The following is a 19374-nucleotide window of genomic DNA, read 5'->3' on the forward strand; positions in this document are numbered from 1 at the left end:
AAAAAAAGACAAAACAACAAAAAAAATCAACAACAACAAAAAACCCCTGCTGAATAAATACATATACCCTTTCGACATCTTCCCAATGATTGGCCTATCATGTCCCTCCATTTGGTAACAGATAGATCAGGATTTCACACGTAACAGTATTTATTATTGTTTTACTTTTCAAACCGATTGTCCCTGCCTGGATTCTTCTCCCTTGGGCTTGTATGACTGTGTAGCCTTGAAACAGACCTAAAAAGTGCATGGAAAGCAGTGGAAAAAGGTCTATGTTCCCTTCCTCAGGTCCATTCAAATGGTATAAAGTTCCCTGCCAGAATTTACATGCCTAAAGCTATTCTGCCTGCATTAATGCAACCGTCTTAGATGAAGGGGCTCTACACCTGACAATTAGTAGAAGGAGACACAGAGAATTAAGAGGAAGATTTTTTTCCCTAAGAACAATCACAATGTGAATTTACTGCTTGTGAAACATGCTAGTCTGGCAGACCCAGAGCATAATGGGTGTCTGATAAACAGAGCAGGTATTTCACAGGCAACATCAGAAAAGGTTTCTCCCCTCTTCTCTCTAACCATGGGTCTAGTCTAAACAGATTTTCATACCTACCAGCTCACCACAATCAGCACTTTCCAATCACTCATTTCTATCAGCCTCAACCCCACTGGAAAATTGTCTGCAGTGGAGTGTTTTGGTTTGGAATTTCAAATAATAGAAACAATGACTAATGATTTTCTCTAAGTACCAGAGAACAGCTCTTTGATGGCCCATTCAAATTTGATGCGAAGAAAATAATCAAAACAATCTCTGAGAACAGGAATAAGGCCAACAAAGACCACTGAGGCCTCTGGGTTGTTATCCAGAGATTGATTAAAGCTTTTGACAGTCTTAACATAGGATATAACTGGGACAATTCAGCAGTGGAGCCCTCCTGACTTAGTTGTTCTCAGACTTCCCATTCTTCAATTTTATCTATGCATACCAACATGGTCTGAATTTGTCTGGGTGCTCCTTTTAGCTGCAGTAATAGAAGATAGGGAGACTATCTTTTATCTCTTCAGTCTAATTCCAGAGGTAAAGTATCACTAGTGGACCTTCCTTTAGCTAACTGGAAGCACCTATATTGTCACTGCTGCTGCTTTGAACTTCGTGATATGCTTCCAAGGACTGCAAAGAGGTAAGGAATCAGATGATCTTCAGAGTTTCATCTGGTATGACATTTAACTGTTATGACTTGTGGAGTCAGCTCCCTGACTGGTTTATATTTTGAATAGTATCCAGGAATTATTGTCTAAAGTCCAGTCCCGTATATGCTGTGAATGAAAATGGGCTTCCAGCTACCTGGAGAGATCTTGTGCCTTGCCTCCAAAAAGCTGGATTTCCAGTCCAAGAAAGCATTTTTTGTAAAGCCAACCAACCAGTGAAGGTTCAAGTAAATCGCATTTCCAAGAAACAGTGGATGAGGAGCAGAATCAAAAATGAAGGCACAAAATCTCCTTCCAAATTCTACAGCAATATTCCTAGATATTACCTGCAGTATCAGAGAGGGAGATCTTCCAGTAGTGGAGTCTTAAAATATTGTTAAAAACCAATATCCAAATAGCTTTGATCAATGCCTTAGAAACTCTCAGCAGCATTCCCTGTTTCCACTCAAAGTCAGCAGTGAGCAGGGCCAGGGAAAGGTCCTTCCTGTGAAGAATGGCTCTAGGGGTCAAGAAAGGACACTGCGATATAACGGGTTCCTTTGGTGGTCGGAAGACCTTCATGATAGTGGGTCAGGCGTCCTGGATGCATCAGGGTCCACCCTTTCCGTGGAGCTCGAATGGAGCAATTGTAGCGCAGGAACCGGCAGCCCCCTCCCTGATGGAAACAAAACAGAGAGACACATCAGCTTGGTAAAAGCACCTCTAGGGGAAGGGTTTCTGCCTTTTCCCGGCAGCCTTTCTGAAAGTGTGAGAAGGTGTTTGGGGGGGGTTCTCCTGTGTTCTGATGCATTTAAAAATCTTCTTTTTACCCTAGCCCAGTCCTGAGTTGCAATCCTTAGTGTGAAGAAGCCAGATATGGATAAGGAAAGGGTTTTCAGCTGCCTGGACTTCTCCAAAGGCTGTTACTGCATTCTTGACACACTGGCAAAAACTTACCTCATAGTCTATTCCAACTCGGTTCAAAGCAATGTTAATGGTAAAGGTGGAAGCATCATGATGGGGCATTAAAGAGGGCTGCTCATCAGGTTTGTAGCGAACCACAAAGGCTAGCTCAAACTGAGTCTGCAGGAGAGAAGAACAAAGTGCACATCTGTTACAGGGCTATAGTAGTTACTGGCTACTGAGCTGCAGAGCAGGGTGTAATATTTAAATTGCATCCCACTGCTAAGAGAGAAAGGCAGCAATAAGACAGGAGAATGTCACTGGGAAACTGCATATTTCCTGATGCATATACTTATGTCATACTCCAGGGTCAGTTCCTCCACACTAGGAAATAGTATGCATGTTGCTAAAGGATTCTAGCAGGCTTTTCATAAAGTTGCAACGGGAGGAGATGCTCAGCTGACCATGAGTTTTGATGCTAAGGTATACATACCTTGGTATAGTATCCTGGGTACAGTTTCTCTGTGATGGGTGCAATATAGTCCAGAAGAAACTTATACCATTCTCTTTCAAAGCCAATTTGGTTCATGTGTATGTCAATAGTTGGGACGTTCTCATATCCTCCTTGTATTCTGCTGTCCTGAAATAGAATCATGAAAATACGCATAAGGATGGGAACCTTGGACTTGTTGCTCCTGGTAATTACAAATAGATATGACGTTTATTTATCAGAATTTCCAGGATGGAAAACTCATTTCAAACAATAATTAAAATCTAAGGTAAGCAATATTACCATCAGAAGGGCTGAACACTGTAGCTTCAGAGAACACTAATGTGGGCTCAGAAAAACTAATTCACATTCAAGAACCAGTGCAAAATCAGAGTTGATCATGAGCAAAATTAGAGTATTGTCTCCAGTTTCCTGCTTTAACTGTGGGATCTAATGCCTTCCTACAGGAGGCACTGCTGTCACCGAATATGCATGGGTAATGGTGTGACACAGAAAGCAAAAAGCTCCTGTTTTTTCTTACCGTGTTGTCACCTGTAGACCACTGGCCATAATGTTCCATTTCTTCCACCAGCTCATCACAGGCAGTGTCAGTGAATATGGGGAACCAGTACACATCTGGGCAGGGCTGCAGGAAGTGGATAGGTGAGAACAGCAGAAACAAGGACAGGTGCTTGAGGCAAAAGGAGTAAGACTAAACTGAGGGTAGATTGAATTAGTTTAAGTAGAAAGTAACTAAAATATTGAGGACAGAAATTTGTCTTCTGATTTATGTGCCCCACTTAAGAGAGCTGGAGATGTACTTCTAGAATGATTTGGCTCTAAAAAATACTTTCAAGGTCATGTTTCCTCTGGATTTGAAAGACTATGAGGTAATGCTTAACTGCATATTCCTGAGAATGACCATAATGATGAAACAAGCATTGTCCTGATGCTAATCTCCCATTCTGATGGATAAGAGCGATGTTTTCTTACCATTTCTACCAATTTTCCTTTCAGAGCTGCTGTGTAGTTTTCATGGATGTACTTTTCTCTCCAGTCCTGCAGTAAAAGATAAGGAAAGCAGTCACTTCTGTAGGGGCTGGTTAAAGAGGCAATGAAAGGCCAGCCACTCGTGCAGCAGTATTTCACAGGCTTTGAAGGTCCAGATGTTATGAATCACAGAAATACCCTCTCTTTAAATTCTGTGACTATGCTTTTCATTCCACCTGAGAGACATTACTATTACAAAGCCCCTGGACCTTCCTTACTGGTGAAGCTAGTCATGAAATCTTCACATGCTACACTGCTAAGCCTGCTGAGCATGAAGGTTATCTTACCTCGGGATTGCTGAATATTTGCCAGAGGTCATTGTGGAGGTGAGTTGTCTGATAATTCTCCAGTGACAGTATGTGTCCAAACTGATGTCGATTTGTCAGGTACATAAAGACTCCCTGCAGGACAGAGGGAAACAGTCAAGCTTTGTTCCCAGGCCTCACATTTCTGTGAGCCACTACGAAATATAAGCACTGGACAGATCCCCAGTGATGACAGCTCTGACCACGTTGTTCATTTACTCATTCTTTCTCCTGTGGGCCTTCAGTTTAATTTCCACCCTGGACATGAGGAACTGTGAAAGGTCATAGGCAAACCCAGTAATTCCATGCCTCTTGTCAGCCAGTGTTGGGAGCAGAGCAGAGCAGCTGCTGTGAGATTCGGTTCTTCCTTCTTACCCCATCAACCCCATTTAGAACACCCCTGAATATGCCCAAGAACAAAAATCTTATCCACATTTAGTGGTCCCCCCTGGCACTGTGGTTTCACAGCAAGACAGAAATCTCACACTGTTCCAAGTCTGCACAGTACTGAATAATGCCAGTTCATTCTGTCCCATGCCCCGGCAAAGCTGAATGCCTTGAAACTACTTAATCTTGTCACCTCGACCCTGGCATGCAGTTCTCCCCCTGCCAGCTTCTCTCTCCTTGACTGACCTGATTTCGAACATTGTGGCAGAAAGCCATGTCAGCATCCAGCTTGCCACTGTGGAAGAGATCTCCCTGGACAAACTCTGACCGCAGAGCCTTGGCTTTAACCATGTAAACGCTGCTGATGTAGGGCACGTTCCAAAGCCCGCTGAAACACAGGGGTAGGAGAGTAACACTTGAAATACCACTAAGACAGAAACTGCTGGACTTGACGGGATGGCAGGCAGCACTGCAGTATCAGCCAGGCTTGCCTAAATGAGCCAGCTCAGAACAGTAGGGAGAAACCATGCCAATAGGGATTGTCATTCCAGGAAAAATCACTTATATTGCCTGGAGCTTTTAAGCTGCGCAAATGCTAGTCCACTGTGAAAGCAATTAATTGCTACTGTGTGTTTTTGCTAGGGACATAATGGTTTGAATCTCTTCCCAGAGAGACCAACATTTTTTTTTTCAGTGATTTAAAAAAACTGAACCAGCCAAAACTGCATAAGCTGATTTCCAGAATTTATTGCACATATAATGGCCTAAAAAAATGAGGGCCCCTCAAGAATATGAATAAACCAACAACTATATTTTGTGAGTCTTTCATTCAAGGGTCACCTGGTATTTTATGAAGACTATCTGATAAATATTAAACAGCACTTTACAAAATTTTAAGGATCACACTAACTATAATCCACAGCTGGGAAAGCACTACATGAGTAAGATGAAGTGATTTCAGCAGAGTCAGGACTCTGAAACCCTTACTCTGGTCATAAGAAAATCTGCCCAAAGTATGTATCGTCTCTGCTCAGGGAAGGACACAGAGCAGCTTCCAAATGGGAGTAGGGATTTCTTTTCCTTTTCTATACACAGAGACAGTTGTCCTCTCCTGTTCTCTGACATTAGATAGTTTGATGATAATGTGCTGCAGCAAGCTTTACATTTGAGGGATTATATCAATAAGAAGCTCTCTTTGCATACTCACACCCTCCGCCTTTGAACAATATCCACATAATCTTCTGAGCGGGCATAGTATCCATCAGGGCTCAGCGCTCCCCAGAAATTTGACCACAACTTCTCATGACGGCTTACCAGCGGGGCAATCACCAGCCTGTGAGCACAGAAGAAAAAAGGATTTGCAGGACAGGATGTTACCACAGGAAAAAAAAAAAAAGAAAATATTTATAAACCACAGGACCATAAGAGTTCTCCCTCACTTACAGAATTGCTGCTTCTGTTAACTCTGCTGGAATAAAATTCCGCATAAGGGCAAATATGGTCACAATCTCCTCTCTAACTGCACCCTACAGCAGGTCTCTTAGAATCCAATTTGTTCTAGCAACTATAAAGACAAAACTAGGGGTGATTTACACCCACTGCCTAAAATCCAGGAATTACTATTACAGTAAAAAAAGACCAAATAGGAGGTGTTTGTCTAACATTCCACCTCTGACGCAGTTCTCCTAGAGCCTTACACATCTCAGTGATAAAAGAGCTCACTCTATTCTTCTTGTGAAAGATTATCACTAAGGATAGCTCAAACCAAAGAACTCACTTGTTCTGTTCGATCAGGATCCTTAGAGTCTCTGTGTTCTTCAGAACTATCTCAGCATCCAGGCTAAAGTAATAGTCACAGTCAGGATCCTTTCTGCACAAATCCCTATAGCCAAAGAACAAGAAAAGTCACACTAAAATCCTCCTAAAACACAGAAAGACAAGGGACAGAACACCAGGAATTCCTTCACCTTGTAGTCTAAAGGTTTTCTTCTGTGTGCTCAGAAAAGTTCAGTTTAATGTAACAACTCAGAGAGCTAGCATAGTACAAGCACATCAGATTCAGTATCCAATAGCAGACACTGAGCCACAGCCAAAATCACATTTAACAAACTGTTTTCTCAGCTCAAAATGAAGAGGTTCCCATTTATCCAGACCTGAGCTCAAACTCACACCTCCTGATCACAGTCAGGAAGATAGCCTGCCACTAGCTCTTGGGTTTACTACTACACACCTCTTTAAAGGTGCATATTCTTTGTGATCTGTGACTGGGCATACAGACTGCTTGATGAGGGTGGGAGGTACAGGGCTATCCTTCCAACAGAGCAAAGGACCAGTGAGAACTTTGTTTCTGAAATTGGAGAAAGGGGGCTGGTATCAAAGTCAATTTTTTTTCCAATATAAAATGAGCATGGGGAGTTAATGCTAGGTAAATTGAAAGAAAAGGGTGACTGAAAGAAGTGAAGCATCCACTCGACAGTGATGATCCTCAGAAAAAACAGACTGCCTTAGGAGACAGGCTGATTCTGCTAGCCATCATGTATGGCCTCTTCACTTACATGCCCAAGTTACGTGCCTCAGCATTCTCCACCTCATCATCTGGTCCAATCACTTTGATAGCAAGATATTCTTTGCCGTGCTCTTTAACAAAAGAGTCCACCTGCATCGAGTGATGTTGCTCCTATGCCAAAGGAAAAATAAGGAAAACCAGATAAGATGGGCTCATCCCAGGCTGCTCAGCTTCCTGTTCTTGAAAATGCCAAGCCAGATGAGCAACAGCTCTTCCTACTTCCACATCTGTACAGCTGGACAGAGCTATCGTATAGGTGACATTACAGATAAGCACTGGGATTACGGAGCCTGAAGTCTAGTCAAAGGTTGCCAAGGTGCCTAGAGTACAGGAGGAGGTATACATTTTCCCCACATTTGCTAAGACCATCAGAGGCCAACTTTACTTACATGGTTGTGAATGAAGAGCTGAATTCGTTGCTTTGGGTAATGAAGGTTACGAAGTCGCAAGAAAAACTGGGAGAGGAATGGGGTGGGCTGCTCGATGAAAATGCCAACCAGAATCATTGGCAATGCCTCATCCTACATTCAGTGAGAAGAGGAGATAAGTGGTGGCTCATGTACCACATCAGACACATAAGATCCCATTGTAATTGTAAGACTTGTCTCGAGAGCTTTGAATAAACATCAGCCTTACCTTAAACCCTGTGAGGCTTCGCAGACCTTCATCACACACAGTGCAGCCAGTCTCAAATGTCCATATTTGAGGAATGTAGTTTCCTAGGTAGTTCAGCTGCAGCTGCAAAAGGCAATTTTCCATGTTATTGCACTGCAGGGCAGAGGAGTTTCTTTGCATCCACTCCCAGTATAGGATCACATTTCATCAGAACTTCATTTACCTTCTTCTTGGACTAAAGAATCTGAAAAGCATGACAGCCTGAGGGTCAAATTACACACTGATCTTTGAACCAGACCCATCTTGCTGCTATGGGCCTGGATTACTTATAGTTTCTCAAATACAAATGCAAAAAGGGAATGTCAATATATGGGAAGATGGTAACATGATACACTTGAGCCCAAAGGGTTACTTTGCAACAAATACATACCAAACCTTTCTCTCAGGATGCTCACTTACCTTGGTGGGTCCATTTCCATGAATCACCACAGGCAGAGTGTCATATAACAAGTTTCTTGCTCTCACTCGTGAGTTTTCAAACTTCAGAACTACCTCATCTGGAAATTACATTGCCATCATGTTACCAGAGGAAGGCTTTTATTGATAATTAGCAGCACAATCCCTCATTTCTATTTAACAACTGCTGAAAGGTGAAAGCATGGAAGTAGATAACCACGCACAAGTAGTTTAAGGGTGACAGACCATACCCAAAAAGGAGAAAAAAATGTTCAAAATGATCCTATAAGGTAACAGGAGGATGGATGAGAAGTTGGACAAAGAATGGAGCTTTCTGGGATGACAAATACACCTTCTACTGGGAACTGGAAGAAGCCACACTGAAACAGGCTTTCAAAACTGGCATTGACAAATTGTGCAGCAAGGAACAGTTATTAACGGCCAGGGAGGACTCAGGTTAGCACCTAAGCATTCTAGGCACCTGCTGTCTCTCTTTTTCACCCCTGACAAAAGTCCACTCTCCCAGCACAGATCATCTCATCAAGATGTCTCCTCAACACAACCACACAAAATCCTTTGGAAAACACTAGTACAGACCCAGGCTCCAGCCTATCATTGTTATAGTGAGCACAGGAGCCAAAAACTTGACTGTCGTTATCATTCTTTACCTGACTGGAATAAAGATGGAATGGTGCAAGACTATAAACTGAAAACAGTCGTGTCAGGTGAGTCAGTGAATCACTTTTGCCAGGACTAGCAAAATCAATCAATCAGCAGGTCAGGTCAGAAGCCTGGCATGGTCAGTGAGTGCTCACAGGCAGTATCTGGCTGCATCTCACCTTCTGTGGCATTCCAGACACAGTTCTGAAGCAGAAAGACAGGCAAGCCCTAGGCAGGGTTATGTGTTGTTACTTGCACTGAAAGTCCCTCCCTGTTTCAATCCCCAAGGCCAATGCATTCTGACATGCTTGGAGATCAAAGTGGCAATGAGGTGTAAAACCTGACCTGCATTCCCCCAGGTGAAGAGGGAATTGCAAGAACCTAGTTGGTCAAAGTGGAACTTCAAATAAATCCCAGAACTCTGTCAGAAGCTTTTTACTGAAGCTTATTCTGCAGGGACAGGAATTTCTGAAATTTAATCCCTTCAGCCACAACTTTATTTCTGGTGTCAACATGCAGTTGCATTCCAAGGAGAAATGAGCTTCATTCTTCCACCTTACCTAAGGCTCCATTTAGGTTTTGGAAGATCCGGCTTCTTTGGTCTAGACTGATATTGATACTTTCCTTTAAAAGAATGAGATAAATAACCTTAATTAGAACACAAGTGGGCATCCATTCTTCACACATGAAAGACCGTATGCTGAGTGAAGATATATCACATTCCTATAATCATTTCCATACTCTCCAGGCTCTGAAGCTTAAAACAATCCCAGATAATCCTCAATTTAATTTGAATCTAGGACAATTAGATATATTCTAAGACAATTTAAACATATAGTATTAGGCAAAACCATGCAAATAAACATTTTAAAGCTGCTGTGGGTATGCCAATAATAAAGCGCAGCATATTAATAAAGCACACTTGCAGCACAGTCATATAAAACCCACGTATAATATGCAGGAATGCCAAGATAGCAAAAACATCTGCTGTGAAGACAGTTTCTTGCCATCTATCCACAGGGCAAGCGTTACCCCAAGTGCTGCCCCAAGTACTGGTGTCAAACCGAAACACAGTAAGGGTGCACAGCCAGCTTGTGCAATCTTTGTTTTTATCCCCTGCTGCAAGTCACACTCTGACTGGATTTTTGTCAAGACTAAAATACAGCTCTGACTTAACAGAGTTCAGCATCCCTCCAGGCATCCGTTAAGGTTGATTACTGGAAAGGACAGCAGGGTGCTAACATCCGCTGTCTAAATGCCAAGTCAGTGGAATTACTCAGACTTTGTGTGGCACAGGGCCAGAACTGCAGATGAGAATATTAAAGGAACTGTTCATGCTAAAATATCATGGGCCACATTCAGATTTGGGGAAGTAAAAAAGTGCAGCTGTTCTGAATTTTTTAACAGCCTTGCTGGTGAAAAAGTGCAACCCCTTCTCTAATCAGTCTGAAAGCAGTTTCCTATTTCTAATGTTTGTGCTTGACTTTACTGTTACAATTTGACTTCTTAGTTCTCATGCATTTGTGGTGTCCCTCGGGGACAGACTGCACTGCATAATGCAGAACTGGGCAGGGACAGCAGAAGCAGAATCATCCTATGGGGTGAATGATTTGGCCAGTGCACCACATGGTGCTGGAATGGCAATGATGCTTCCAGGGTCCACTCCAGGCTTCTGTATGATGTTATGTGGCACACTACATTGGCTGACACAGATTTTGTTGGCCAGGACCTGGAGGTGTTTGCTGAAGGCAGTGGCAGCCTCCTTGTTCCTGCAGGGCTACCCATTGTGATGCCTGCGGTCCCTGTCCTGTGGCACAACAGTGGTTAAAAGGCTATGACCCTTAGTCCCTTTCATCACCTCGAATCTGCTCAGGCCTCATCTGCCCCCTTACCTAAAAAGTACTTTAGTGGTCTGTTGGATACCTCTAAGTCATCACAGCACTCTGCAGGGAAGATACAGACTTAAAGTCTGGGTTTCACATCCCTTGGGAGGGGGCAGGTTAGTTCGGCCACACTCAATAGCTTTAAACATCAGCACATACAGATACTGGTATGAGTTTCCAGAAAGACTTTTTTTTAAGACATCTATCTTCCCAGTCACATTTTAAGCTTAAAGATAAAAACTTCTAATAACAGAACAAAGGAGTAGTGGCTAGAATGCAAATTTTCAGAAGGGAAAAGGGTAATTAGACCTGGCCTTTTCCATGTAAGGATGCCAGAACAGTAACTAAGATATCTGATCAACTTATTTTACTGTCAACAGGGATACTGCACAGAGGATTAACAGCAATGCTTCTCAGATAACTCCTCCTAATCAAAGAATCTAGCTACACCTACTCTTTTTTCTGGATCCAAGAAGACATTCGTATAGAAGAGCTGGTCACTGTCATCATCCTGTCCTTTCCACTCCTCCACAAGCTTCTTCAGATTTGGAGCATAACCTATGAAGCCTGTGGGAATAAGTATGAAAAGGTGTTTCAACCCAGACAAACAAAAAAAAAAAAAGAGAAGTACTCCTGTATACACATACTCTCACTTCTTTTACACAAAGTCTCACTCTACCCTGTGTTGCTGCAGAGGTACACCAGCTTTCAGCAAAGGCATGTATAGACTGAACTTCCCAACACGGAATGACAGCAGGATCAAACCTGTAATCTTCAGCATCAGAAAAGCCCAGATACCCACACCCTGAATGACAAGTCTCACTGAAAAAGGAGAAGGAACAGGGAGCAGGTTCCTATCCTCTACAAGCAATCCATAGCTATGTTCCCTCCTGCAGGTAAAGGACAGGAGCGCTGTTAGTCTTTCCATTATGGCCAGTTATGTACAGGGCTTCAGTTTGCACCATCTTCTATAAAGATGCTTTCCACACCCAGTCCTTTGCTCCTTCTGAGAGATTCTCGGCTAAAAGAAGATTCTGCATCTTACCTCCAGAACCCAGGAAGCGCTTTCCATCTCGCACCTGGGGGTACTTGGCTTCCAATTTTCTGTCAGGATAGATGTAGTTCTCTGCTGAGAAGACCACCTTGCTCTTGGCCTGTTTGAACTTCCTCAGCAGTTCTGCGGGACCCGACGCAAAGAGTACATCATAACTAGAGTAAGAGACACACAAGAAAGGGACAGAAAGGAATGGAGTCAGAAAGACATGTCAGTGTAAAATGTTTCTAGAAACAGATAATTATTTAGGAATCCCTTTCTTTTAGTTCTGCTTCATAGTATTACATTTTTGGTCATAATTATAGCTAATTAAAATGCAATCTTATTCATTGAGTAGAAGGTGTTACTTTCCACTGCAGAAGATTTCACACTAGCTTGGGGCAACTTATTGTTACAAAGTTTTCACTGATGATAAAAACAAATCTTCCAAGCCGTAAAACACACTGATCGCTTCTTGCTTTTCCCCCGTTGGAACTGTGAAGCCCTGGTGTCCTCACTGTAATAACTTCATACTTCTTGGAGGAAGCATTACTCTGACATTCATTTCTAGATTAAACAAGCCCACAGGTCATGCTTTTCAAATCTTTTGGCATCCTGCTACTCTCCATTGAGCTGTCTGCAAATCTTCAGGAGGAACCTATACCGGACACTAGTCACCGGAAGCTGCACTCCAGCCGCTCTCTCTTCAGTACTTGGTAGAACTGACTAATTCTCAGGTGACACTCCCAGAATGAGACTTGCATTTTCTGCAAGAGAACCTGAAGACTTCAGACTCATTCTGGTGAGTGAAAAAGTTGCTAGTTCCAGAGATTAATCATTCACAACTTCTCTAAATACATGTAGACACTCAGAGCTGCAAAAGACGATCTCCCTGCCACGGGAGCTAGAGGCAGATACAGGGATCCCAGCCCAACTGCTGCTGGGCATAGGAAAAGACATTGAGTCTCTAAACTGTCCTTTTCCCTCTTCACATTTCGCTGGCAGACTAATTCTTGGCTCTCAGGATTGTATTGCAGCCTGTCTCACCTTATAAAACAAATAATTCTGGTAAGAAAGGCCTGCCTAGATCCAGACAAATTGTCTGCTCATTCTCTGCAGAGGCAGCCAAATTCCACCCTGGCAGAAACAGGTATAATGCTATCAACTTTATGCAAGAGTTGGAATCAGCCTCTTCTGATCAGACCTTCCCAACTGCCACGGATGCAGCTCTGAGCAACTCTCAAGCAACTGCAGAGAATTCAGGGGGGGGAAAAAAAGGAGGAGGTCTGGACACAGGACACACCTTCCAAAAGCAATCTGCTTCACAGTTAATTTCTTCTCAGTAAGAACCTGTCCAAACAGCCTTATGATTCAGTTCATGGCAAATACTTTCCAACCCATTACCTTTCTACAAAAAGGATGATCAAGTCTTCCTTATCCGCATACTGCTTCAAAGCTGATTTCAAGAGACGGACCTTCTGCCCACCTCCTGCTGGCTTCTCGTCATCTCCACCCTGCCATTCCTCATCCAGCCCCAGCACCTAAAGAACAACAGGCACAGGGTCTACTGAACATGACACTTTCCCAGCAAGACTCACAGGAAAGGACCAGATCCCACAACCTTACTAGTCCTGGTAATTCCCAGTGCAAATCACAACAGAAGAACCAGCATCAGGACAGACGGACTAGGTATACGTGCCAGCCTTTGCAGCATTCTCTGGGACGGACAGAGTAACATGTAGCACAGTAACAAAGGGCTGTCAGCAACAGGGACAGGAGCACGCTCTGTACTGTGTGTTTTGGCATTGCAATGGAAAAGTGCCATGGGGCCCCCTGAGCAGGAGTTATGATTTTCGTCTCAAGCCAACACTCAGGAGGGAATAACAGACTGCTGCAGAAATGCCCCAGTCACAGTATTTTTCAGCCAGCTGAGTAGGTGTGTCCTCTCTTGAACTTTTATTTAATCACTTTGTGGACAAGTCACATCCCTTCCACAGTTCAAAATTCCCTTTGACCAACCACGACTGAGGCTGCTAGCCATCACCTGGACTTTGTAGTTGAAGAAGCGGGCTGATCTTCTAAAGCGCTGGAATCCCTCAGTCTGCTTGGTGGCAACAGTAAGGACCAGCAGGTTTTCTGCATACAGGAGAAAGCATGAGAGACACAGTCAACTTGCGTTGTTTTCACAACCTGCTGTTCCAAACATAACAAAGAGGCTTTACTATCAGATACTGAGCCAAAGCAGGGATCAATAGACTTAAAGGTACTTGACAGATTTGACAAAGGGAAGTCACTTCCCCAGTACTTTCCCCAGTACATTAAATTGATCATGAATCCAGCAATAGAATCCAGGAGTCCCAACTTTTGCACAAATAGTCACTGCTGTTCATGGACACGGGTTACATCTGCTCTATATGACATTGCCAGATATCCAGGTTCATTTTAAATCAGGCAAGGGAGGTGGTCTAGCTGTGGAGCTACCATGTCCTACTGAGAAAAAAACAGCTTGCTTACACCTCACCCAATTATCTTGACTCTCCACGATGTTAAGCACTATAGGTGTTCTCACTGCCCACAAAGCTTCAACCTCAAGAAGAAAACCAGCTTCAAATGCTACTTGTTTGCTGCCTGGATTTTCTTGGCACCAACTCATCAAAGATTCGTAGAGGGTAGAAAAAAGAAAGCATGGATGCAGCCAATGTTTTACTGGAGAAACTACCACAGGAACAGAACATGGCAAAGGTGCCCTCAAATTTCAGTGTTTGAAGAATCCGAAACTAATTGCAGCACAAGCAAGACTGTTCCTTCACAGATTAGAACTTGGTCCTGGGTATAAAATCAGAGATTATGTAAAGATACAATTTCATTACCTGAATTATGAGCTAGAAAAAGAAAATATAATGTATTAAGTGTTTTTTTGCTCTGCTATTGAAAGCTACAATTCTCTTCTCTCACATACGAGTATGAAGGAAATTAAACTTGAAGATAAAAAATGGAACTACTGCAAAATGCCCATTTGGAAGTCATCCATTTAGTGTAATTAGCTTCTTCTTCCCCACAGAGTTCCTTTTTTGTCACTCAGCATTGCCTGTGTATAGGGAAGACCAAAATTAGGCTGAATGTTATTATTCCCTCTCCATGGCTGCTCCAATTTTCTACTGCATTCCTGAGGTGTTTTCCAGATTTTTTTCATACGTACACAATGTGAATTAAACTCTGACATAACTTTGTTTACATTCTCCTCCCAAACTTCCTTTTCATATCCAGTCCCTTAAAAATGACAAAGCTAAATCCTGAAGTTCTCTTTCAGAAGTTTCTCTGCAGTACCACCTGAATAGGATTTTTATGTGGAAGCTCTGGTTTCCTCATTGTAATGATTAAATGCTATACTTCATCTTAACACTTTTGCTTAAGAAGGAATTTGTATAGGCTCTGGCAACAGTGCTTAAATATGAATCCCAGCCATCTAATTTTAACATCAGAAAATACCAGGAAAAACTGAAAGCACATTTTCTTGGCTTGAGTAGGCTTCTTTTGGAACAATATTTTTTTCAATGGACGTACCAGATGCATCTTCTTAGTGTACCCAAACTGATATTCTGTCTGATCTTAGGAAGGATCTAGGAGCTGGAGTCCTAGATAGACCTAACAAAGGCAGCAAAAGTGAAAAATAAACATAAGACTCCAAGATAGGAAGAAAGAGGATGTTCCCAAGGTAATTCCTAAAATCCATTACCTGCATCAGAATAAAGAGAGGAGAGACTGAGAATAGTCAATAGATGGTCAGCTCTAATTGTATTTTGTTAGATGATCTAACAGACAGACAAAAGGAATGACAAATAAAAGAACACGAATGCTGCATTTGTGCAGTTTTTAAAGGCAGATTTTTAGATGTATGAAGTACATTCCTAATCCAGCTCCTCCAGCACACTCCAGCTCCTTGTCTCCTGTCCAGTCAGAGGGTGCAAGCAAATGAGTAAAATATGTATCTCCTCAGGGAGTATGTTAAAGCTGTACATTAAAGTTTCTAGCCACACGATGGCATGCAGAAAACCATAGCGGCTTTATTAGATAGCTCTGAGCTCATGGTTTCTGAGAAGGTGAAGATCATACTGCCGATGAAAGGGGGCAAATGTGAGCTTGCCAGAGAGGAATGTAAAGACAAACATCAAATTCTTGTACTTAAAAGACAGAAGAAAGTGTATGATAATGATAAGAGAGAAATGAGCCTGACTGATACTCAATTATTTCAGCCTGAATTCTCAGGCATCTCACATTAAATAGATCACCAATTCATTTTCATGCCACCACCCCAAGAAAGCAACAAACAGTTTATGATATGTCTGCCAGAAGTTTGCTGGACAAGATCCGAGAGCTGAAGCTTCACAGGGAAGAACAGGAAGCAGTGTCCTATTTCCAAGACAGAAAAGGTTTCACCGTGCACTGTGTGACCTCATCAGAGCACGGAAAAGCCAGCACAGAGACAATTAACCTCCCCACCAGAACTCCAAGTTAGAGAATCCCTTCTCATTACTGGTCTGCAGGGTTAGGACGCCATGAGACATTAAGCTCCGTTTCTGCTCTGAGAAATATCTGCAGCAGCGAGAGTTTTCCATCCCATGAGACATTCCTTCAGTCCAGTACTAGAAGCTTGTGCTGAGCTATGCTGCGCCCCCCCCCCCCCCCCCCCCCCCCCCCCCCCCGCTCAGTCTCCTTTAACCCTTTTTTCTCTTTCCTGAAGATTTTGCTGAACACTGGTGCAGCTGATGATAGGTATTTCCAGAAACAGAACAGTAAACCCTTTTAATTTCAGTATGACGTTCAGGCATTTTAAAACCTCCAAAAGCAGATTTATGCTTCCCTATTTTCCATGTCACAGTTACTTTTCATATGTAGAAATGATAGCCTGTTCTGCTAAGATGGGTCTCCTGGGCTCAGAGACTCCTTGGGCCATGCTGACAATTAGAAATCGTATAAATATATTTAATAACGGTATGGCTGCTTACGGTACGTGGTTAACGAAGCAAACTCTGGACTAGGAACGAGGGGAGCTGGGCCATACTGCTAGCTCTGCTATGCAACAGGGAGCCAATCTTGCTAGTCCTCTGTTTTTCCATCTGTAGAATAATAGAGGACATTCACCACTTTTTTGAGGGTTTTGCAGCACTATAGGTGAAAAGGATCCTGTAGGGACAAAGCACTGCAACAGGGACTCTGATACAAACATCCCAGTGAAATGACTGGGTAGACTTCTGAGTTTTTACAAGGAGTAAAAATCAGTGACAAGATGAGTTCAGTAACAAAAAATTTCAGAGTTATTTACTTCTGCCCTGACTCTAGAGTGAAAGCACAGCTGCAGCTGCATTTTAGGACAAGGAATTAATTTATCCCAAGGCTGTGCTTTGGGAAATCTTACTGTGTCACTTCCTGTTAAGATAGCGTCCAAGAGAATACCATTAATACAGGGATCAAACAGAAAAAATCACTGCACTATTTAATAGTGGGTAATATAAGCTCTGTATTAAATTTACGTTTATGAAAGTTTTCTTTTAAAGATTCCATTAGCTACAAATAACTGTGCTTAGAGCTTTTGCAGAGATCTAAAAGAACATACGAGAGAGAAGACAGGTATCGTTATTCTCATATTACTCTGGGGTAGCTGAGGCACAGAAAAGGTAAGGCATTTTTCTGTTTGAGCCATCCCAGAAGTGATAGCTTCAGAAAGCAGTTAATTCCAAATCCCTCTTCCTAACCAACATACCTCATTCTCTTTTCCTAGCACTCGATTTTGTACCTATAGTGTGCTCTAAAACCTTACTAAAAACATGGAAGACTGGAGGGGTGTAAGGAAGACAGGATAGCACACAGAGATTATTTTCTTACTTGTATTTGTCCGTTATCCTAAATGCTGAAATTATTTTGTGTTAGTTACACCACTGTATAGTTCTATAGCTAAAGAACTCCCCTTCCAACAATCCCATGGATACAAATCAACTATAATAAGTACTACATATAGTAAAGGTAATTATACCAGCGTCACATATTGTGATGGGAAATATTCTAGGTGACAAGATGAATTCTCCTCCTAATTGCCACTTCTCTAATGAAGACAGAGATAATTATCCAAACTTCGTGGCAGATCAACAGTGTGTGATAATTATCCAAACTTCTTGGCAGATCGACAGTGTGTGAACCTTTTTGCCAGCCTGGCTGACATTCCGTAGTGGCCCTAATCCTCTACCGCTCTACCAACCACTCCTCAGAGCACCTACCAACTGTTGATGTGGGGACAGTGATGTTATTTTAGGAGCATCCTGAATCTCTGGTCACAGCCTGGCCCGGCTGGGATCAAATGCCGCTACCTAAATCTTGAGCTGTGTAACTTCAGAAGCAGGAAGGGCTGACCCAGGTGGGGACGCAACCCAAGGGACTGCAAGTACTCTCCTGGGATGAAATGATGTCCAAGGCTCGTCTCGCACGACTCGGAGCGCCGGGGTGGTAACATGCCCAAGAAGCATGTGCGGAGGGCACCCGCGCCAGCCCGTGCAGCGCGTCCCGACCCGGCGGCCGGCTCCAGCGGCAGCCCCTGCCGTGGGCGCTGAGGGCAGCGGCGGCACCCAGAGCCGATGTGCCCGTCCCTCCGTCCCCCCCCCCGCGCCCGGCGACCCCCCACCTCCCCCTTACCTTCCTGCGGGGAGGCGCGGCCGCCCCCCGCCCCGAGCAGCGCCAGCACCGCCCAGGGCAGCAGCACCGCCGGAGCCACCATGGAGGCGACTTCCCCGGCTGGATCCCGGCCCGGCAGCCGCTCCGCGGGGGGGAACCCGCCGCCTCTCGAAAGCTCCGGAGCTACCGGAGCTTGTGCCACGCACCAGACCCGCCCGGCGGGGACGGGCGGAGGAAGCGGGGAGGCGGCGGCTCCTCCTCCCGAGCTGCCTCCGCAAGAGGCGGGGAGGCAGCCGGGGCCGGGCCAGGAAGCCGTGGGGCCGCGCTCGGAGCCAAGCGGAGCAACATCTGCCCCTCGCTGGGATGCAGAGCTGGGGCCGGGGGGGGGGTGATCCCGGGGTGCGGGGTTACGGCCGAGGGATCTGCAGGGAGAAAAGCCGGCACTGAGCGAACGGGAGGCGGGGGAGCAGGAGCGGGCTGGCGTGCCGGGCTGCACATGGTGGTCACAGCCGTCGGGTCTGAAAAAGGCAAAGCGAGGGTGTGCACAGCTCTGGAAACGGGGAGCCCTTATCAAATACCTTCTTCCCACCTGTCCTCTCACTGCACATGCTTCCCCGGGGAACACAAAATTTGTTGTGGTCTTGTTTGCGATAGAAACTGCTTTTCTCTGGCCACACGTACGTTCTGAAGTCTCGTATTTATCCCTTTGTCCTTGTGCTGGGATTGCTTGCTCTAGCCCCGATGACTTATCCATGCATCTTTTTTTAGTTTATTCTGCCTGACTTTGAGAAGAGGGAAAATAAACGTGTCTTATAAAATTACACCCTTTAAAAAAAAGATGGGTTTAGGGTCATTTTTATATTGCAGTGAATGTAAGACTCAGGTGCAGGGAAACCCTTTCAGGCCTGCCAGACACCAGATGAGGAGCTGCCACCAACACACAACCCTACGTGAGGCCTTGAGCAACACGTTATTTCTACTGAAGCAAATACCTAGAAGCAACAGTGCCATTTTCTTAAGCACTGTGTATAATTAAACCCAACTTTGCTTCCATTGCTGAAAGGAACATGAAGAGATTACTTATTTTCTCGCTCCTAAGGTGCGAACAATAATATTTACTTGTCTGCAAAGAACTCAGAGAACGACAGAGACTGCATAAATGTTATGTACTGTTCTGT

At 43.9% G+C, this 19374-nt stretch overlaps 1 protein-coding gene across 1 annotated transcript; it reads right to left on the minus strand.

Annotated features, from left to right (window-relative positions):
• Nucleotides 1-132: 132 nt before the first annotated feature.
• PLOD1 (procollagen-lysine,2-oxoglutarate 5-dioxygenase 1) lies at nucleotides 133-18502 on the minus strand. The gene is made up of 19 exons (XM_042795119.1): nucleotides 18218-18502; nucleotides 13578-13669; nucleotides 12938-13074; nucleotides 11546-11709; nucleotides 10955-11067; nucleotides 9178-9241; nucleotides 7961-8058; nucleotides 7523-7624; nucleotides 7276-7407; nucleotides 6876-6997; nucleotides 6098-6202; nucleotides 5528-5653; nucleotides 4567-4708; nucleotides 3916-4029; nucleotides 3572-3637; nucleotides 3120-3224; nucleotides 2582-2728; nucleotides 2143-2268; nucleotides 133-1861 (listed from the first exon to the last, which is right to left on the minus strand). Exons 1-19 carry the CDS (start codon nucleotides 18297-18299, stop codon nucleotides 1706-1708), a joined length of 2193 nt encoding a protein of 730 aa, XP_042651053.1. The 5' UTR covers nucleotides 18300-18502; the 3' UTR covers nucleotides 133-1705.
• Nucleotides 18503-19374: the final 872 nt, after the last annotated feature.

The sequence above is a fragment of the Tyto alba genome, unplaced genomic scaffold (assembly GCF_018691265.1).
Source record: "Tyto alba isolate M040663 unplaced genomic scaffold, T.alba_DEE_v4.0 Super-Scaffold_20000042, whole genome shotgun sequence".
In the NCBI taxonomy this organism is placed as follows: Eukaryota; Metazoa; Chordata; class Aves; order Strigiformes; family Tytonidae; genus Tyto; species Tyto alba.

Excerpts from the sequence above, each read along its gene's own strand:
- PLOD1 (XM_042795119.1), bottom strand. The coding sequence starts at position 18,299 with ATGGTGGCTCCGGCGGTGCTGCTGCCCTGGGCGGTGCTGGCGCTGCTC. Across the intron at positions 9,242-10,954 it reads TCTTGGATCCAGAAAAAAGA|GAAAGTATCAATATCAGTCT; the intron begins GTAGGTGTAGCT and ends ATTCTTTTAAAG. Across the intron at positions 2,729-3,119 it reads GGTCTACAGGTGACAACACG|GACAGCAGAATACAAGGAGG; the intron begins GTAAGAAAAAAC and ends ATTCTATTTCAG.